This window comes from Gobio gobio (assembly GCF_949357685.1).
Source record: "Gobio gobio genome assembly, chromosome: 21".
Lineage (NCBI taxonomy): Eukaryota > Metazoa > Chordata > Actinopteri > Cypriniformes > Gobionidae > Gobio > Gobio gobio.
Genome location: NC_137117.1, coordinates 43,254,081 through 43,276,659, shown reverse-complemented (window position 1 = coordinate 43,276,659; position 22,579 = coordinate 43,254,081). Strand labels below are relative to the sequence as shown.

General features: G+C 39.7%; 2 protein-coding genes across 2 annotated transcripts in view; one reads left to right on the top strand and one right to left on the bottom strand.

The window, feature by feature from the left end:
• Window positions 1-5,684: 5,684 nt before the first annotated feature.
• Window positions 5,685-22,579, top strand: part of fbxw12 (F-box and WD repeat domain containing 12) — an 18,815-nt gene continuing 1,920 nt past the window's right edge. Inside the window, exons 1-9 of the mRNA XM_079802297.1 lie at window positions 5,685-5,823; window positions 7,053-7,090; window positions 8,488-8,661; window positions 13,399-13,516; window positions 14,706-14,912; window positions 14,993-15,157; window positions 20,987-21,197; window positions 21,345-21,523; window positions 21,605-21,735. Coding sequence (XP_079658423.1) covers window positions 5,728-5,823; window positions 7,053-7,090; window positions 8,488-8,661; window positions 13,399-13,516; window positions 14,706-14,912; window positions 14,993-15,157; window positions 20,987-21,197; window positions 21,345-21,523; window positions 21,605-21,735 — 1,319 coding nt within the window. The 5' untranslated portion in view covers window positions 5,685-5,727. The remainder of the gene's footprint in view (window positions 5,824-7,052; window positions 7,091-8,487; window positions 8,662-13,398; window positions 13,517-14,705; window positions 14,913-14,992; window positions 15,158-20,986; window positions 21,198-21,344; window positions 21,524-21,604; window positions 21,736-22,579) is intronic.
• ptpdc1b (protein tyrosine phosphatase domain containing 1b) overlaps window positions 17,273-22,579 on the bottom strand; it is a 19,456-nt gene continuing 14,149 nt past the window's right edge. Inside the window, exon 11 of the mRNA XM_079802296.1 lies at window positions 17,273-21,162. The gene's annotated coding sequence lies outside the window, so the exon portion shown is untranslated. The remainder of the gene's footprint in view (window positions 21,163-22,579) is intronic.

Sequence of the window (22,579 nt, the reverse complement as noted above, 5' to 3'; positions counted from 1 at the left end):
GAGCAAGGCAAATGATCCCAAAATTTTAAATGTGCAGCATTTTGCTTAGCAGTATTGTTCATCAATTCAAGAAAACATTAACATCTTTTGCAATCACTCCCCCTACAGGCATCATCAGTTCATTGACAGTTCAGTTCATTGAAGGCAATACATCTGAAGTGCGAGTAGATTTGAACTTATCTATGTTTTAAGAAGGTTTATTTTCTTAAATGTGGTAAATTCAACTCATTTGACTATATCTTGCTTCAGTTCATGTCAGATCAAAAACTCAGTGCCCTATTCATACGAGCTTTAAAACTTTATTATGATCAAATAGTTTAGTTAAAAAAACACTCATCGCACATGTGATAAATGTTTGTCAAAGGAAAACTTTCTTCCTATATTTTCCCAATCCTCTCAGGCTGGTTCCTCACCTCAGATTCAGAGTTTCTTTCCGGATGGGCATATCAAGACAAGATGCCTGTTCATTACTGGACTCTGTTCAAGCGCATGACTGACTTGAAGGTCACTACAGTAATGGTGTGATGATGGAAACCTTTTTTTTTTTTAACTGAACAAAGATTACAGGGGATACATATATCACAAAAAACACAGGATGAGCACTGGAGGAGCAAGGCAATAAAGTACATTTGCAAACAAGATACAGTAAACAGAGATAGAAGAAAAAGCTATTCACAAACCATCTAAAGCAGAAGAAATTGAACATACAATAAATAAATAAAAAACATAGAAATCATGAAACTTAAAAATAGTTAGAAAATAGTCACCTTCAGGAAATCTTAAGGTAACTCTTATAATGAAACTATAATTTTTTTTTAATCATCAGAGCAGTTTTAGCGGCTTTGTGGTGATGGAAACCTGCAAACCGTGGTCAAAGATTTCTCTAATATTGACACTCTTCTAAAATATTACATTTTACTCTGCATTCAGAAAGTACTATTAAATAAAAGTACAAGAAAATAACTAATAGCCTTCTTTCTGAAGGCATGGTATTCACATGCTCACTCAGTTGGTATCTTTATTATTTGCCAACTTATAAAGGTTCAGTTGTGTCATACAGGTATAACTTTGATGTACAATTCTGACTGTAGACCATTTTTTTTGCGTTCTCTTTTTTTAAATTTTTTTTTAATTTTTATTCAGTTTTCAAAGAAACAAATATACAATGACATTTAACATCAAACAAAAAACAAACAGAAATTGAAATTGGGGGAGGATACGCACAACAGATCTTACATTGTACAAGGTAAAACATTACATTTTGCAAATTACTTTTTCCAGTATGAGAGATGTTTTAATACATTTCTTATTTCTAGTAATTAAATTCAGTGAGTCATGCATTTTTTAAATATCTTTACAGAAAAACTTAAATGCAGGTTTTATAGACATTACTTTAGCTTTATGAATATGAAACTTCCCAAGAAGAATAATTAACTTCAATGTGTTATCAATAACATCAGATCCAGTATTACAGTCTAAGAAATTCTGACTGTAGACCTATTTTAATATATCTAATTAACTAATTACATTTTAAATCTGAAGAAATGCATTACTCTCATCATAATTACAACACCGTCAAATACTTGTCACGAGACAACCTGATATGTTGAGAAGGAAAAGGGTCTAGCAGAGGATGGTTTCGATCCATCGACCTCTGGGTTATGGGCCCAGCACGCTTCCGCTGCGCCACTCTGCTGTCTCACAGCCAAGGGGGATTCTGTTGAATATAATGTCAGTCTAAACATCCTGCTTAGCCGCTTTAATGCTTTGAGCACGGCACATATTAGTGGCATTTCACCTCTCAAATTAAACGGGCTTTATGACTTTTCCTCTGCAATCTGTCCGTGGTGGATTGGCGCATTCTACTTCATCCAGCGCACTGTCGACTCGAGCCGCAACACCTGCTCACGCCGGTAGGTGGAGCTGTTGTCAGACAATTACATTTTTCAATTTAAAGTACTTGGCATGATTGTTTACACAATATTGCCAAAGCATACACAGGTAATGACAAGAAAACTAAATATACCACTGATTCTTGAGATAAGACAAAACATGTCCCACACTCAAAAGCCCTATTTATGTTAAAAAGTAAGAATGTCAACACAATACAAATACTTAAAAAGTTACATCTAAGGAGAATTTGTATACTCATGACATCTATTGCTTATACTTTTAAATAATTTATTTAGTATTATTTTAAAAGCACACTCTATACTTGGAAACGTGTGTAATTTAACGTGTCCTCAGCATGAGGTCACAATGTAAAACTGCCAAGGTGTTTAAAATTAGGCTACATTAAAAGGCGGAGATCTTTCAGATATCAAACAATATAACAAGTAAATATTGAATTATATTTTCCATTAAAAAATTGCTATAAAAGTTGTGTCCTCACTTTGCATCAACTCGATTTTTTATAATTCTGAACAAATCAAGCAGTGTCATGGGCAGCTTTAACTCCGAGGAGCATTTGCTAACACATAGTCCTGGAAGTTAAAGATTTTTAAATATTTTGAACAAACAATATTGAAGTCTCTGCGGTCACAGCCTTAACATGTGAACTCCGTCATCGCAGTGTAATAGTTTCTGTAAATAGTTGTGGGATAAATCTTGCCATTTTGATATGTTTATTAAGGCAGCTACAACTGAGGAAAAACACTAAATTACTCCACTACAACACGTGGTTAAGGTGGAAAAACATTCAATTTTGTCAACTCCGCCAGGTTTTATATCTGATGGTTGACATAAGTGCTCTCAAAAAGTCTGTTTAATGTGATTTAATAAGGTTTTTGCATTTGTGGAATTCTTCTAATGCTGTTTCATGATTCAATTTACATATACATTTGGCCTCAGCTCAACCTTTGTCAACTCCGTCAGTATTTTACAACGTCAGGTGAAGGTTTTTGTTAATTTTGAAAGAAATGTCTTATTCTTTGTTTCAATGTATTGTGTAAAAATGTTACAACATCAATGGAACTACATGATGATAAGTCTTAATTACCTAAGAACATTGTGGTGATATGTGTTTAATATTAAAAGGAGGGAGGAGAATTAAGGAATTTAAAAACTGGGTTGCTCATAATAGAGCAAAAACAAAAACAAAATAAACAGAGAATGTATTTTATTTAGATCCTTTACTGAAAACCAGTATTACATAATTTAAGATTTTACATTGTTTTTGGATAGATTAAATTAAATTAGCATGCTTTAAAGTGTGTCTGACGGAGTTGACACAAATTAAATTATGGACTGAATAAGAAAAAAAACTTTTCCCTTACATGCTTCATTATCTGAGACCTTTGTCTACAAAAAACACTTTTTTTTTATGTTTTGTCCCTTATCTCAAGAATCAGTGATACAATATTGCAATAACAACGATAAACAGTATTAACATAACGTGCTAGGTAGGCTAATGAATACAAATAAAACAAATAAAATAATCATAAGATTATTTATTATAAGACTTTTATCTAGACCAGGGGTTTTCAAACTGGGGTCCTCCAGAAGGTCAAGACAAAACAAAAATGGATAAAGTCAACCAAACATTCGAACTGTTTCATTTCTAAACGTTTCTCTCCTTTCTTGCCGTATACATACTTGTCCAGAATTGTATGCTTTGTATCTTTCCAGTGAGTTTTTTCTCACTATAGTCCCCTTTATCTTGCTCACTGGGACGTGAGCTGCTTACACACATTACTGTTTTTCTCGATTGTTTACACACATTTTCTGAAAGCATGCCTCATATTCTCAGAACTCTACACACAAATCCAAAAACACACATACAATGGGCAAAACCCCTCAATACTCCTGCAAAATGAAACTTTACATTCAAAACAATGTTATTTCTTTTCAAAATGGAAATTTGTTTTCAAATGACACACACAAACCATCATATGAATAGACATTTATAAGAACCAGTTGAACACTGATGTGCTCAATGTAAAACACTAATGAATGGAAAACACTTCTTCTCCTTTCATCATAATGACTTAGGTCTTTTTTGGTTGAGTGTTACACTTACAACAGACAGTACATACATACGTGTGTTGTAAAATATTTGAGAATATTGTTTTCATACTCAGAACACACAAATACACGGTAACAAATATATTTAATTTTTCCCACAAAAACAATGTACACAGTGTAAACCCCAACCATCACAAAGTTGAACAAACAGTGGTCAAACATACACAACAACAGAAGAATTTACTGTACAGTTACAGTAAAAAAAAAAAAAGATTTAACTATGCTGCATCTCTTCGGTTTCTCACCTGTTGCCCTTTTATGCTAAAGCTCTGATTGCTAATTGTAAAACTGTGTGACGGGTGTTTGCCCTTGTGAAGAGTCAGTGTGTGTGTGTGTTTGAATGGCAGTGTTTTCCTTGTGAAAACAAGAGATTTTCTGCATGAAAACTGTGCCAAATGCAGAGAATTGTGTGTAGTGTTTTGACAAAAGTGTGTTTTAGAACTGCAATTTGAGTGTAAAGCAGGAATTGTGCTTGTAGTTTAGCAGAATTGGTTCAGGGGGTTTGTGCATGAGTTACATGTTGTGGTCATTGTGTCTCAAGGACCATTATTTGTGTGTAAATAATTGTGAAAAACTGTACCATTTGTAAATTGCTTATACAAATAATTTTTAATTGAAAATGTTCCTCTTCAGGATTATACATCCAACATTAAGTAGCCTAGAGACAATTTAAATTTGGATTTTTTTTCATACGTAAAATATAGATGGATTTTAGGAAAGTCCCTTATAAAAGATTCATTATATTTGGAGGTCCTTTGGCATCATAAAGTTTGGAAACCTTCTAGCTTCACAATCAGTGACTAAATACGTTTATAGTTTTATGGGACATTGAATAATACAATTAGGACCGGGGGATCCGTCGTACATTAAAGACACACGTTTGAGAAGTTAAAACAGACACTAGCAGAGGATGGTTTCGATCCATCGACCTCTGGGTTATGGGCCCAGCACGCTTCCGCTGCGCCACTCTGCTCCGGAGACGCGCGAGGCATGATGGCAACTCACTCGCTTTATTATTATTATTATTATTTATTTATTTATTTTATTGACAAAAAACAGCAAAATACAAAACTCTCGTAGGGGAAAGAGAATATACACATACATGTAATTACAAATGTTGTCAAAATACAAAAGTTAATAACTAAACAGAAAACAACCACAAAACAAAGGGGCTATTTAAAAACACAAATCAATGGCAAAAGGCTAAATATAATAACGTTAACATTTGGAGCGGCACACACAAAGGGAGATTATTCACAACAATAGTTTCCTCTCACTCGGTTTATTCTCATTCAAAGGCGTTGTTCTGCTGCTTCTGTGCAGAAATTAAGAACGACTGAATTGGCTGATACAATTACGCTGATGTGATACATCCATATCTCATTTAACACAGCCTTTTAAAGCCATTTTAAGAAGCGAGGAAATAAAATGCCGGCCGATTTATCATATTACACAAACTATGCATAGTTTTGAAAATGTGAACTGACTATTGCAATTAATGCTTAACATTGAAACTGCATTATCTCTTCGAAATAATTCATGAAACAGGTTGCGATTTGAGGAGCGTGCACTATTTTCAGCTCCATTCGTTTGCGCTTATCTCAAGGCCACGCCCACAACAAGGGACATATCATGAATATTCATGTGACTCCACCCACTGGAACAGTCTTTAACAGGAACACAACACAGGCTGCGGCTGTAGAAATGGAGATGTGTCAAAGTTTACCGCTGGACTGTCTGATCAGTGTTTTCTCTCTTCTTCAAGAGGAAGATTTAATCAGAGCATCCACAATCTGTAAGGTGAGCGACACAGAAAACGACATCCATGTGTAAAGCGACACCAGCGAGAGGCTTTATTATTCTGGACACTCCTTACTTTTGTTTTCATCAGAAAGAGATCGATTATTATCCCTTGCTATTGAGACTGGACGCTCTTTTGTCATTTCATATATGTAGCCTATATATATTTCACACACATACATGAACTGTCGCCTGAATATAGTGATGGGCAGACCGAAGCTTCGTGAAACTGAAAGTTGATGAAGCAAATGTGTTGTGACCGAAGCGTCGAAACAATCCGACACCGTCTCCATGGCGACCCCTGCTGGTCAGAATAGTGTAAATGCAACAAACTCAGGCCAAACATGCATAAAAACAAATGCATTTTTACAAATCTAGTTTTATTGACAGTACAATTTTGCAAATGCAATTAACTAATCATCTAATACAATTAAATATTAAGTGTCTCTATGTTTTTTTATCAATTGTCACGGTTTGTTTTGTTTGTTCCATGGCTCAGATTATCAGGCCAATACGAGACTATACTTATTCCGGTAACACTTTACAATAAGGTTCGTTAGTTAACATTAGTTAATTACATTAGTTAACATAAACGGATAATTAACTGCAATTTTAAAGCATAATATCTTTGTTAATGTAAATTTCAACATTTACTAATGCGTTATTAAAATCTTGTTAACATTAGTTGTGAACTAACATGAACAAACCATGAACAGCTGGATTTGTATTAACTAACGTTAACAAATATTAACTAATGCTAAACAGAGGTGTTGTTCAAGGTTAGTCCATGTTAACTAATACAACCTTATTATAAAGTGGTATACCATTATTCCTTTTAATTAGACTAATGTCTAATTAAAACGTCTACAAATGTATAAAACTGATCAGAGATCAAGCACACAATGAATAGTACAATATGATAATTATTTATAAGTAAAAAATATTTCCCTACCCCCCAGGTAACTAATCAAATAAGCAAATGTGTGAGCAAATGATCTCATTGAAACACAAAACATGCAATTTAAAAAATTCTGTTTTTAATCATAAGAAGAAGACATAGCCTACCAAATACTGTGAATGTACACATTTCAATTTTGCACTGAAATTGTGATGCTGGTTAAATACTTTGTGAAATTATAATGACATTAAAATAAAAAAAGAGCTAAATAGAAGCAATTTCACTTGTTGCCAGACCTTATGGACCTCCCTGTGTATAACCGTTTCTGTAGGAATGGAACTATGCTGCGGAGACACCATGGTTGTGGAGGTAAGTCACTAAAAGTGTTGTTAAACATTGCTTAAACCCAAAAAATTACAATAATTATCTGTACTGTACTATATAAGGGTCATTCCTGGGATTCTGTGCCTTTTGTGTCCCCAGTAAAGGTCATGATCTTACTGCCTCATATTGATCAATATCCATTTTAAAGCTGCCTTAGTCAAAAATAACACCATTTGAACTCTAAACATATTGAAGTTGATTAAAAAATTATTTAAAATATATTAAATGTTGACCATACAGTCAAACCAAAAATGATTCAGACACCAGATCACTAGTGTGTGCAGGACACTATAGTTCATTTCTATAAGCAACAATAAAGTAAACTGAGACATATTATACCCAAACGTTCTTCATACAGTGACTACCAGTAAAATTGATAAACATTTGGGCCCAAAATGATGTAGACACTTTGACCTGAGCATGTTCTGCTGAAGTGTTTTTTCTTTAATTGCTAATGCGACCTTTGACACAACAGACTGAACAAAATGAAGCATTGCTTGGTCATTGGTTGACCTAAATTTGTATTATCTAATTGTGTAGTTAAATTTAACAGCTGATTGTAACCCATTGCATCCCTTTCTATCAAAGTTATCAAGATGAATTTGTTCTGACACAGTTTAACTCTGAGTTCTTGTCATATTTTATTACAATTTTTCTAAACTATAGCGAATAAACTGATAATGTGAGAAAATGTTGAAGGTGTCTGAATAAATTTTGGTTTGACTGTACCATTTGTCCCATGTCCCCAGGCTTGTGTATCCCATTTTATGATAAATACAACAAAGAAAAACAATATTTTTTTACATTGTTTGGTATATCAGTAATGATTCTCTCTAATGCATCTATTTCAGTTATTACATTTATTTTAACAATTACAATAAAGGTTTTTAACATGTCCCTCAAGTTATTGTCCACTGTTGTTATCTTGACCAAAAATGAATGCAGTGCTTGAAAAATGTGATGTTGTTTCCATCAAGAGGTGCATCAATTTTTGGTCAAGATCTTGTATGCAAGAGTCCAGCACTCTGTAAAGTCTCCTCCAGCACATCCCGAAAGACTTTCAATGTATTTAAGGTCCAATTCATGTGTGAAAATGATTGACATTGAATATCTTGAGCGACTTTTTGGCAGGGCAGTGTATTTTTTGGTCCCTGACAGGGTGGACATTTTTGACCATTGATTTTGTTTAATAAATGATTAGATTTATGTATCCGAGCTTGACCAAAAATGTTAAAATGTTTTACAGTTTGATTTTCTAAATTTGATGATGTCCAGAAGGCACCGAATACCTGGAATTACCCATAAAAAGCGTTTATCTTAGGAAGTTTATATCTTGTGGTTTAAACCACATTTAAGACACTTAAGAAGAAATCCTTGTGCAGGAGACTGTGTCTGCGGAGATGGAGTTTCTGCAATGTTTCCCAGCTTCTCTCAGACACGGGGACACACTCATGGAAAGCCTATTACCTGCGTCGTTCTCACCTAGAGATGAAAATGAAAACCGGCAGGTCATATGCAGACTACACGTGCAACAGCCTACGAGGCCATAAAGGCAAGTGATCTCATCCAAGCAAACATATAGCTGTAATAATGCCAATGCAAATCACATCAAGGTCTATTTTAAATGTAAATGAAATGAATTGATTTTTTCTAGAATGTACATTTCCTGAAGAAAATGTGAGTGGTGCTTGCCGTGGCAAAAAAATCCACTCGGATGCTACTGTGATGCAAAAAAGCCAAGCAACATGTCTGTATGATGTTCTGGGGCTGAGATATAGGTCTTGGTAAACGGTTGCTAGGGTACTCTGTTTGGTTGCTATGGAGTGGCTTGACAGCATCCAGTGATGATACTCCAAAGGCTGCTTGTCAGTATGAATGACATAAACCAACCCCCATGTCTCTATGATGTTCTGATGCAGAGAGATAGGTCTTGGTAAACGGTTGCTAGGGTACTCTGTTTGGTTGCTATGGAGTGGCTTGGCAGCATCCGATGTTGATACTGCTTGTCAGTATGAATGATATAAACCAACCCCCATGTCTCTATGATGTTCTGATGCAGAGAGATAGGTCTTGGTAAACGGTTGCTAGGGTACTCTATTTGGTTGCTATGGAGTGGCTTGGCAGCATCCAAAAAATTTAAAATGAAATTTAAATGTAAATTTTAAATGCCCTTCAGGGGATTTTATCAGCAACATTGGCTATATTTACACGCAACCAACAAATCTGTTAGTAAAGTAAATCAGATAGGAAGGGGTGGTGTAGAAATAATAACTGTAAATGCTTGAATCCAGCTGTTTTCTCAATTGTGCACATGCACAGTTGTGTATGTTTACATAAATTTGACAGCTCACAAACATTTCTTTCTATCTTCTGTCTTAGGAACTGTTCAGTGGAGGAGACTAAATATTTGCTCAAATCTGACATATATGTCGGCTGTCGTTTTAGATATGTCATCAATGCAAGAACAATTACACTCACTGTAGCTCCGGCGACATTCTGCTGACTGGGCAGTTTTTTGTTTTTCAGAATACATGTAATGCACATGTAGATGAATATGTGAATCGGATTGGGTTCATTTGGATTGACGAAAATCAGTGCATGTTAGATTAGATTCAACTTTATTGTCATTACACAAGTACAAGTACAAGGCAACGAAATGCAGTTTAGGTCTAACCAGAAGTGCAATAGCAGCAAGTGCAGGATATACAACGTTTGCATAAGTGCAGGACATGGATATGTACTGAGTATATATAAATATGTCTATAAATAGAGAGATGGTTATTACTATAAACAGAATTTACAGGTGAATATGTACAGTGAATAATATACAGATGGTTAATACTATAAACAGAATTTACAGGTGGATATGTACTATGAATATAATATAATATACAGATGGCTATTACTATAAACAGAATTTTACAGATAGAGGTATACAATGATATGTTAGGCTAAAATTAGGAATATGGCAGTGGATTAAGGTAGTGCAATAAATTATGGACAGAAGCTATCCGAAAAAAAGTGTAAAGTGCAGTGGAAGTGATTGCATATTACAGTTAGAAGTACGGTGCAAAATACAAATGTAAACAGTAGGTACTGTAAATAACAGTCGGCAGTGCAAATGAGCATAATCCAGTTACGGTGTGGTAGTGCAAGATGAATAAGTAAACAGTTGTTACTGTAATAAAGAGTCGGTAGTGCAAATAACAAAGTGAAGGTGGATGTGAGGTAGGAGAGTTATCAGTATATGAGGGGAGTGGATCAGCGGGGGTTTGAGTTCAATAAAGAGACAGCTCTGGGGAAAAAACTGTTCTTAAGTCTGCTGGTCCTGGTCCGGTGGATCCTGAAACGCCTGCCGGAGGGCAGGAGAGAAAACAGTCTGTGGGCTGGGTGAGAGGAGTCCTTGAGGATGCTGCGAGCTCGATGCAGACAGCGTTTCCTCTGGATGTGCTCGATGGCAGGCAGTGGAGTCCCTGTGATGCGCTGGGCAGTTTTCACCACCCGCTGCAGTGCCTTGCGCTCCGCAACAGAGCAGCTCCCATACCACACTGCAACACAGTTGGTCAGGATGCTTTCTATTGCGCAGCGATAGAAGTTCACCAGGATGGCCGAGGAGAGCTGATTCTTCCTCAGTGTCCTCAGGAAGAAGAGGCGCTGGTGAGCCTTCTTGACCAGGCTGGAGGTGTTGGTCGTCCACGACATGTCCGCTGAGATGTGGATCCCCAGGAACTTGAAACTGGAGACACGTTCAACAGCCATTCCATTGATGTGGATGGTGTCGTGTGTGCCTCTTGGCTCCTTCCTGAAGTCCACGATGAGCTCCTTCGTTTTGGTGGTGTTGAGGAGCAGGTTATTTTCGGTGCACCATGTGGCCAGGTGCTGGATCTCCTCCCTGTAGGCAGTCTCATCGTTGTTGCTGATGAGCCCAATCACCGTTGTGTCGTCCGCAAACTTGACGATAGAATTAGATCCATACACAGGCTTGCAGTCGGAGGTGAAGAGGGAGTAGAGAAACGGACTTAGCACACAGCCCTGTGGTACACCAGTGTTGAGTGTGATGGATGTGGAGCAGGTGGATCCTGAACGAACATTCTGGGGTCTGTCAGTTAGGAAGTCCAAAATCCAGTTGCACATTGAGGTATTGATGCCCAGGTCTCCAAGTTTGGCTATTAACTTGGTTGGGATGACAGTGTTGAATGCTGAGCTGAAGTCAACAAACAGCATGCGTGCATAAGTGTTCTTATTGTCCAGGTGAGTGAGCACAGAGTGCAGTGCCATGGAAACGGCATCCTCTGTGCTCCTATTGCTGCGGTAGGCAAACTGGTGTGAGTCCAATGTGGATGGTATAGAGTCTTTTAGGTGTTCCAGGACCAGCCGCTCAAAGCACTTCATGACGATGGGTGTGAGTGCTACAGGGCGGTAGTCGTTAGGGCACCTCGGGTTAGAGTGTTTTGGCACTGGCACAATGGACGTGCGTTTGAAGCATGAAGGTACAGCTGCTTGGGCAAGAGACAGGTTGAAAATGTCTGTAAAAACCTCAGCGAGCTGCTCCGCACATGCCCTGAGAACACGACCAGGGATGTTGTCTGGTCCAGCAGCCTTGTGCGCGCTGATCCGGCTCAGTGACTTGCAGACATCTGTGGAGGAGAGTGTGATTGGTGGGTCAGCTGAGGGTTTGAGCTTGGTGGCAGTTTCTCTGTTGTCTCTTTCAAAGCGAGCATAAAAGTGATTTAGCTCGTTCAGGAAGTTGACATCAGTGGCTGCGGGGGTGGAGTGGGGGGGTTTGTAATCACTGATGGCCTGGATGCCCTGCCACATGCGTCGAGGGTCAGAGTTGGAAAAGTGACCCTCTATCTTTAGCTTGTAGCAGTGCTTGGCCTTTTTGATGCCCCTCTTCAGGTTAGCTCTGGATGCGCTGTAGGCTTGTGCATCTCCTGATCTGAAGGCAGAATTGCGTGACTTCAGCAGGAGTCGCACTTCCCTGTTCATCCATGGCTTCTGATTTGGGTATGTGGTGATCTGTTTCTGGGTTGTAACACTGTCAATGGTGGTATTGATATGATCCAATACAGAGGAGGTGTAGGAGTCAATGTCCGTGTGAGCGCCACTGGTGGCTTGAGAAGCAAACACACTCCAGTCTGTGTGTAGAAACCTTTCCTGGAGTGTGGAATCAACCCCCGCAGGCCACACCTTGATGGTCTTTACTGATGGCTTCACACGGTTGATGAGGGGTGAATATTTGGGGATGAGGAACAAAGAGATGTGGTCTGACTGTCCCAGGTGGGGGAGGGGTGTCGCAACGTAAGCACCAGCCATGTTTGTGTAAACATGGTCTAAGGTTTTGTTTCCTCTGGTGTGGCAGGAAACATGCTGGTGAAACTTGGGTAGCACTGACTTTAAGTTTGAATGATTAAAGTCACCTGCAACAATAAAAGCAGCTTCCGGGTGATCAGTCTGTTGTTTACTGATGGCTGCATGAAGTTCTTTCATAGCAAGCTTGGCATCAGCATCCGGGGGAATATAGGCTGCAGTTATAATGGTGGAAGTGAACTCTCGCGGCAGATAAAACGGTCTACATTTAACCATGAGAAACTCGAGGTTAGCTGAACAATGACTCCCAACAATAGCAGAGTTTGTGCACCAGGCTTTGTTAATGTAAATGCACAATCCACCACCTCTGGTCTTACCGGAGCCATCTAATGTTCTATCCGCCCGGAGTGTGTGGCATCCCGCTAGCTCAATAGCGGTGTCCGGTATTCCGCCGTTTAGCCAGGTTTCCGTGAAGATTAGGACGTTACAGTTCAAAAGTTTCTTACTGTGTGTGATGCTGAGTCGAATCTCCTCCATTTTGTTCACTAGCGACCGTACATTGGCAAGGAAAATACTGGGTAAAGAGAGCCGATGTGGGGTAAGCTTTAGCTTTAGCCTTAGCTTAGCTCTCAGACCACCGCGTATTCCCCGCCTTTGTTTACGATCTCGGCGCCGCCTGCGAGCACTTCCGCCCGGCCGGGCAGAGTGCATAGCCTCGGGTGTTCTAGCGATCTCAGGAAGGAGTCGAAGATTGTCCATAAAACTGTCGGAAATTCGCAAACCAATATCCAAAATCTCACCACGGGTGTACGATGTTAAGGCACAACTATTCTGAACGAACAGACCCGAGATGAGCAGGAAAAATACCGCAAAATTGCAGAATCTGGAGAGACCCAGAGCCTCGCGAACTACTCGCGCCGCCATCTTGGATCAAACGTGAACGTACTTGAAGAGTTATTTGGTCATTCTGATTCCGTAGGCAGGATTGTTGGTTTTGCATACCTGACGGGAAACGATGGCTGCTCAGATGTGTGGAAGAGCACACCAGTTGTTTGCAGTGCATCGACAGATGGCACAGTCAAAGCGTGGGACATTCACAAGGTATTACAGGCTTTCTCATTCATGTGGTGGATACATAATTAAAGTTTACTGGTGTGTATCAATGGCACTGGCATATTTTAAGATGCGTGCACGTTTCTTTCAGTTAAAACAGCTCAAACATGCATTTTAGTCTGGGACTATCTTAAAGGGTTAGTTCACCCAAAAATGAAAATTCTGTCATTAATTCCTCACCCTCATGTCGTTGGACACCCGTCAGACCTCCGTTCATCTTCAGACACAAATGAAGATATTTTAGTGTTAATCTGATGGCTCTGAAAGGCCATTCCATTGGCTCAATGCACGGTTCACTCTCAAGACCCTTAAAAGGCACTAAAGACGTCGTTACAAAGTCCATCTCACTACAGTGGTTCTACAATAACTTTATGAATCGGCGAGAATAGTTTTTGTGCGCAAAAAAACCCTAAATAACGACTTATATAGTGATGACGATTTCAAAACACGGCATCATGAAGCTTCGAAGCGTTATGAATCAGTGAGTCGATTCAGCAGTTTGGCTGATTCATGAATCATGATTCGACTCGCTGATTCATAACGCTTCGAAGCTTCATGAGGCCGTGTTTTGAAATCGTCATCACTATATAAGTCGTTATTTAGGCTTTTTTTTCGCACAAAAACTATTCTCGCTGATTCATAAAGTTATTGTAGAGCCACTGTAGTGAGATGGACTTTGTAATGACGTCTTTAGTGCCTTTTAAGGGTCTTGAGAGTGAACCGTGCATTGAGCCAATGGAGGCCTTTCAGAGCCATCAGATTTACACTAAAATATCTTCATTTGTGTCTGAAGATGAACGGAGGTCTGACGGGTGTCCAACGACATGAGGGTGAGGAATTAATGACAGAATTTTCATTTTTGGGTGAACTAACCCTTTAAGCCTTGTCTGTGAAACCAGGGGTAAATTTACCCAACCAAGCAAGACTCAAACTCCATCATGTGACAGAAAATGAAGAAAAAACCTAATTCTGATTGGAATATTATTTAATTAAAAAAAATATATATTTTTATACATTTCACCATTTTACATGGCAGGGTGACTGTACGTTATCTCTTATTTATAATGCATAAAGAAACTGAAGACATTTTGTGCTATGACAATTTTTTATGATAATTAAGCACATCCAAAATCAAGTTTGACAGATTTTGATTCACGTATAATGTAATTTGATGCAGGGTGTTAATTTATGGTCAAGTCCTGCCCAAAGCCCCATGAAGGACATCACAGTTGATCCGGTGCAGTCTGTGGTCATCACGTCTGACAGCACAGGAACCATCAAAACCTGGAAGGGTGCATCCGGAGAGGAGGTGTCCTCCTTCCTGTCTGGGTTCTCTGAGACCACACTACTGTCATTCAACCACAAAGACAGCTCTTTTCTCATGGTAGGCTATCATTTATAGACTTCTGAATGTGTAGCTAAAATGAATATGTAGTATTTCAAGTGAAAAACTTTCATTTTTAGGTGGGAACTATTCTAGGGTCTCTGCTCGTCCTGACTTGCCCTGCACTGTGTGAAGTGTCGAGGCACATGGTGTGCGATTCCTTCAGGCTAAACCTCCTCCTCTCATCACCAGATAAAAAATGGATACTCGCTGCCTCCAAAGAGAATTTTAACTCGAGCCCTAAGGTAAGCCAAATCCAAAATTCAGTTCAGATTAGAAAGGGTTCCAGAAATAAAACCCCAAAATCTCCATATATATATATATACACCGATCAGGCATAACATTATGACTTAATATTGTGTTGGTCCCCCTTTTGCTGCCGAAACAGCCCTAACCGGTCGAGGCATAGACTCCACTAGACCCCTTATATCCCACTTATATCATATGTGAGCATTTCTTTATAAAGACAACTTAGGTACTCTTACCTAAAGGATTATTAGGAACACCTGTTCAATTACTCATTAATGCAATTATCTAATCAACCAATCACATGGCAGTTGCTTCAATGCATTTAGGGGTGTGGTCCTGGTCAAGACAATCTCCTGAACTCCACACTGAATGTCAGAATGGGAAAGAAAGGTGATTTAAGCCATTTTGAGCGTGGCATGGTTGTTGGTGCCAGACGGGCCGGTCTGAGTATTTCACAATCTGCTCAGTTACTGGGATTTTCACGCACAACCATTTCTAGTGTTTACAAAGAATGGTGTGAAAAGGGAAAATCATCCAGAATGCGGCAGTCCTGTGTAGGGCTGTCACTTTTTATTCGATATTCGAATATGCATTCGAACATGACGTGAAATATCCGTAATCGAACTATAAATAAACTATCCGGTTTTTAAAGTGCCATGCAGAGTCCTGCACGGGTGCAGGTACCCGCGAATATTGCTGAAAAACGGGTGAAAAACATCCCAACTGTGTCGGATACGGGAGCAGGTCGGACAAGGGAGAACACGGGTCTTAAAGGGTTAGTTCACCCAAAAATGAAAATTCTTTCATTAATTACTTACCCTCATGTCGTTCGACACCCGTCAGACCTCCGTTCATCTTCAGACACAAATGAAGATATTTTAGTGTAAATCTGATGGCTCTGAAAGGCCTCCATTGGCTCAATGCACGGTTCACTCTCAAGACCCTTAAAAGGCACTAAAGACATCGTTACAAAGTCCATCTCACTACAGTGGATCTACAATAACTTTATGAATCGGAGAGAATAGTTTTTGTGTGCAAAAAAACCCCTAAATAACGACTTATATAGTGATGACGATTTCAAAACACGGCCTCATGAAGCTTCGAAGCGTTATGAATCAGTGAGTCGAATCATGATTCGGATCGCGTCTCAAACTGCTGAAATTTGGCGATTCAAACTGCTGAGTCGACTCACTGATTCATAACGCTTCGAAGCTTCATGAGGCCGTGTTTTGAAATCGTCATCACTATATAAGTCGTTATTTACGTTTTTTTTGCGCACAAAAACTATTCTCGCCGATTCATAAAGTTATTGTAGAGCCACTGTAGTGAGATGGACTTTGTAACGACGTCTTTAGTACCTTTTAAGGGTCTTGAGAGTGAACCGTGCATTGAGCCAATGGAGGCCTTTCAGAGCCATCAGATTTACACTAAAATATCTTCATTTGTGTTCTGAAGATGAACGGAGGTCTGACGGGTGTCGAACGACATGAGGGTGAGGAATTAATGACAGAATTTTCATTTTTGGGTGAACTAACCCTTTAACACGGGTTTTAAACAGTCACGTGCAAACGAATAAATATAAAAAATATATGCATGTACAGTGCCGCCGCTCCCATTACGCGCATCATGCGCTGCGCGTCGGGCACCAAGTGCTGAGGGGGGCTCCACAAGAAAATGCTCTCTCCACCTGTATTTCAAGATGATAAAGTAATTTCAAATCCATATTAGTTTATTTGTGCCTGCGCAGCGCGCGCGCGCCCTCCCAGGAGAATCACAACAGCACCAAGTGCTGTTGTGCTTGTTGCGCGCGATCTGCCTGCACTCGTCGAGATGGATCCTGAGGAGTTGAAGAAAAAAATAGCCGCAAATGTGGAAGTTCATCGCTGAGGAAGCATACACATAACTGTGGTAACAAACCAAGCACTCGCAGTTCTATCGAACAGTATTTTTGTTATGTTTCCTGAGTTTGGTCTCTTAATAACACTGTCTTAGTACATTAAGCCACGTTAAGCCTTTTCTTATAACCTAATGGTTTTCTATGGGAGAAAAACGCTTAACGTGGAATTAAACGCGTTGCGTTCATATTCTGGGCTCATCTTTTTTTTTTTATACATAGTATACGTTATTAGGGGCCAAGCACCGAAGGTGCAGGCACCTATTGTAATCGTTAGATTTCTTATTATTATTATTATTCCGCCACGAAGTCTATGGCAGCCCATAGAACCGCTTGCGGGAAAGTTGTGAAATTTGGCACACAGATAGAGGACAGTCCCAGCATTAACCACACCAATTTTGGAATCTCTAAAACAATCCCTCTAGCGCCACCACCTGTCCAAAATTTGACTAATGTTTTTGCTAATAACTTTTGAACCATAAGGGCTAGAAACAAAATTCTTTTTTCCTCTGATTCCTTGGCTCAAGCCAATTCGATTGCACCATATGACGTCATTTTCCGTCATAATAATTTTCCCGCCATGTTTAATTAACCGAAAAACCTACTTTTGCGAACTCCTCCTAGGCCGTTGCTCCGATTTGCACGAAAATTGAACCAGGTCATCTTCAGACTCTGCTGACAAAAGCGTATTAGACTCAAGATGATTAGTCAAACTGTTATTGAACAACGCTCGAATTAAATCGACATAGTGCACGCAAAAATGAAAGTCAGGCTTTATCTCCGAAACACTTTAGCATATTCTAACCAAACTTGGTGTGTGTTATGCCAACCATGACCCGAGGCTGCCTGCAGCGTTTCGGCGCAGTGCCACCTAGTGGTCCAGAGATACAGAAATTTGATATTTTTGATTATAACTTAAGAACGCTTTAGCCAAATATCACAAAACTGGTCTCTTTACAGTCGGGGCATCACGCCGAGTCAAACCATACCCAATTTTCCCATATCAACCATTTTGGGCGTCGGCCATTTTGAATTTTGTCAGAAAGTGCTATGTTTTACAAACGCATTGGCGTATCATTACGAAACTTGGTGTGTGTCTTCGTCACCAAGCCTTGAAAGTACACAAAAAGTTTCAAGGCAGCGCCACCTTGTGGACAAAAGTTACAGTGAATTTTCCAATAATGCTATTAACTTTTGATTAAATTTGACTATTGTCATAAAAATGGTTTTACTAGATTCCTTGGGTCATGCCAAAAACATAGATTCCAATTTTGCCATATTTGGCCAAACATTCTGTTCGCCATTTTGATTTCCTTCAGAAACCTACTTTTTCGAACTCCTCCTAGACTATTTGCCTGATTTTCACCAAAATCGAATCGTAACATCTTCAGACTATTACAGCAAAAAGTTATTAATTTCGTGTCAACAGACAAAACCGTTTTCATATACTGCAGCGACAAAGTTGAGCCATGATGCCAAAATGACTCTTGAGGCTGTATCTCTGCAATGCTTTGATATAATGACACCAAACTTTGCCGTTGTCATCGTCATCTCACTCTGACCACACCACATCAATTTCGTTACTGCGCCACCTATTGGTCAAAAGTGACAAACCATTAAATCATATTATTAGTGACTGTATATATGATTTTTCAGCCATTAATGCCTAAAATCATCTTAAAATGCCTTTAATTGCTCATTGTTGCAGTTGGTCTCACCCTCCCAGCCGTGTTGGCATGTTATATTGGCTTATTTGCGCTTGGCCCCGTTAATGGCTGCTCGCAGCTATATTTAGTATTATGTTTACTGAGTTTGGTCTCTTAATAACAGTGTCTTAGTACATTAAGCCACGTTAAGCGTTTTAGAATGTCCCGACTGAAGTTGTCCTTGTGTTAATGGTCGTGTAATAACTTCTGTATGCTGGCAATAAACATTTTTGTAAGTGTTTCTGTAATGTGATATGCTAAACTGATTTTATTGCGCTCGTAGATATTCAAATACATTGCTTGATATTTGATATTCGTTCGAATTAGATTTTTCTAAAAAATGACAGCCCTAGTCCTGTGGGCGAAAATGCCTTGTTGATGCTAGAGGTCAGAGGAGAATGGGCCGACTGATTCAAGCTGATAGAAGAGCAACTTTGACTGAAATAACCACTCGTTACAACCGAGGTCTGCAGCAAAGCATTTGTGAAGCCACAACCTTGAGGCGGATGGGCTACAACAGCAGAAGACCCCACCGGGTACCACTCATCTCCACTACAAATAGGAAAAAGAGGCTACAATTTGCACAAGCTCACCAAAATTGGACAGTTGAAGACTGGAAAAATGTTGCCTGGTCTGATGAGTCTGGATTTCTGTTGAGACATTCAGATTGTAGAGTCAGAATTTGGCGTAAACAGAATGAGAACATGGATCCATCATGCCTTGTTACCACTGTGCAGGCTGGTGGTGGTGGTGTAATGGTGTGGGGGATGTTTTCTTGGCACACTTTAGGCCCCTTAGTGCCAATTGGGCATCGTTTAAATGCCACGGCCTACCTGAGCATTGTTTCTGACCATGTCCATCCCTTTATGACCACCATGTCCCCATCCTCTGATGGCTACTTCCAGCAGGATAATGCACCGTCACAAAGCTCCAATCATTTCAAATTGGTTTCTTGAACATGACAAAGAGTTCACTGAACTAAAATGGCCCCCACAGTCACCAGATCTCCATCAACTGCAAGATGCTCTCCTATCAATATGGGCCAACATTTCTAAATGTTGTCTTTCAGCACCTTGTTGAATCAATGCCACGTAGAATTAAGGCAGTTCTGAAGGAGAAAGGGGGTCAAACACAGTATTAGTGTGTGTTCCTAATAATCCTTTAGGTGAGTGTATCTATATATATACTATACTTTCTGAATAATTACTGAATAATTAAATTACTGAATAATTAAAATGGTTTAAATGGGTAAATCTTCTACAAATATCTATTTATTTTTCATTTTCTTTTCTGACACACTTCAGTTCTTGTTAAAACACACTACATGTGCATCTTGTGTGCATTTTGAGCACCTTTTGTGTGAAATCATATTTATTTTGTCCATTAAAAGTGTGCTTTTACTTTAATTGAGCGTCAGCAGCGCAGCAAAAATAGGCTCGGCGCCGAAAGCCCCGCTTCACTGCTGCTCACGCGCTGCTCCTGCTCCCGGTGTGAATGCACTCATTGATTAACGCGCTGCTCACGCGCATTTTTCCAGCTTCTAAATCATCAACTTTGAGGACAAAATGTGCCTAATATATCCCACCAACTAACAGGAGCCATGATAAAGAGATAATCAGTGTAATTCACTTCACCTATGAAGTTATGCCTGATCGATGTATATATCGGAAGTGCTTAAATGCAACTCATTTCCAGGTTTAGGCTGTAAAAAAGATGGATGACGCCCCTTCACTATCTTCCATTGAAGAAAAGTGAAGCCGGCAAAGCCTTTATATGGCACTGACATCTTGCGCTGATTTGGGACCTAAGTCTGCGCAGTAGGAAGTAGAGCCGCGATATCAAGGCCCACACTCCCGCAGAATCTGTTAGTACAGTTTACTGCAGAACAACTCATTGTGTTGGTGTGAAATAAAAAGTAATGGAAATGTAGAAATTAAAGCTAAAGCTCCAATCTCCTCCCGAAAATCATGAAAAAAGTCTGTTGGTGCCTCATTGACAACTTTGCTCATAGAAGATGTCAATCATGACGCCACATCCCCGTTTTTATAGCATCAAATAACTAACAAAAAAACGTTTGGCTTCACTTTTCAGGACGTGTGCGGCACGCTTGGTTTTAGCCTACAAAAATACATCATCCCTGCAGCACAACAGCATTATAAACACCCCATTTGAAAAGCATGTTTAAATTTGTTTGGAAACTAATGACATCTGGTGTGTTTGGGGAGGTTTTCTACAGTGAGAGCGCGTGTTATCCTGCTGAAGATGAGGACAGTCTGTGTCATAGTCTGCCAGTCACTGGCTGCTTTGCCGCTGTCTTCCTCCCGTCTCATCCGGCACGGCTCGCACTGATCCAATCTGACGGCCTCTTCAGAAACAAAACACTCACAGTCTTTGACCTGACCTTAAAGGAATCCAAATACAAAAAAGAACCACAAGGTCAGCCATAGAAATCTAGCTGGAGGTTTAATTAATTCTATATTTTTATTTGCAATCTTCATGTACCTCCAAATTACAATTGTATTACTTTGTAAAAAAAGTGCAATAATATTGACTGATATAGTATGTCTTGCCATCCCAATTTAGCTCAGGAAGTTGCATCTTTTGGGGTTGAACTGAGCCATAGCTCAGACGTCATTCTTGAGGCGAGAGGGAGCAGCGCTCTTCTAGTTGCAGACGGAAACCATCTGAAGGTCTACACATTTAAAGGAGATCTTGTAGCTAGTTTTGAAGACCATTTACAGCCAATCACTGGTCTTTGTGTGGTAAGCTCTTTAAAAATTCTTATCAAAACTTTCCCTGTGAATAGTCTCACTTATAAAGCATGAATTGTGCTGATCTTGCAGGACAGTTTTAGGGTGGTGACAGCATCTCGTGACCTATCTCTCAGAGTACTGACCTGGAGAAATGATCCTGAACATGGGCTTACCCTTGAGAGCCAGTATCACTTGCTCGGAGGCTCCTTGACAAGGTCCAGGTACAGCATTATCGCCCATATGGGCGAGTGATGTTTTGACAGGTACACTATATTGCCAAAAGTATTGGGACATCCCTCCAAATCATTGAATTCAGGTGATCACTTTCATGGCCACAGGTGTATAAAATCAAGCATTAGGCCTGCAGATGCTTCTACACACATTTGTGAAAGAATGGGTCGCTCTCAGGAGCTCAGAGAACTCAAGCATGGTACCGTGATAGGTTGCCATTTGTGCAATAAGTCCATTCGTGAAATTTCCTCACTACTAAATATTCCACAGTCAACTGTTAGTGGCTTTATAACAAAGTGGAAGCAATTGGGAACAACAGCAACTCAGCCTTGAAGGCCACGGAAAATCACAGAGCGGGGTCAGCGCATGCTGAGGGTCACAGTGCACAGAAGTCGCCAACTTTCTGCAGAATCAATAGCCTGACACCTGACCTTTACCTAAGTGGACTAAGTGGACCCAACTTTGTGGGAACAGTTTGGAGATGGCCCCATCCTGTTCCAACATGACTGCGCACCAGTGTTCAAACCAAGGTCCATAAAGACTCCTAAACCTTGTGGAAAGCCTTCCCAGAAGAGTTGAAGCGTTATAGCTGCTAAGGATGGGCCAACTCCACATTAAACCCTAAGGTTTAATGGTGCGTTCACACCGGATGCGATTCGCGCGAGTGATTTACATGTTAAGTCGATGCAGAGACGTGAAATGGCATTCTGCGGCGCGATTCGCACGATTGAGGCGGCGAGATTCGCGCGATTGAGGCGAAGGACGCGAATTGAGCGTTTTGAATGCGCGAATCGCTCAAGTTGAAAAATCTAAACTTTGGCGGATATTTCGCGC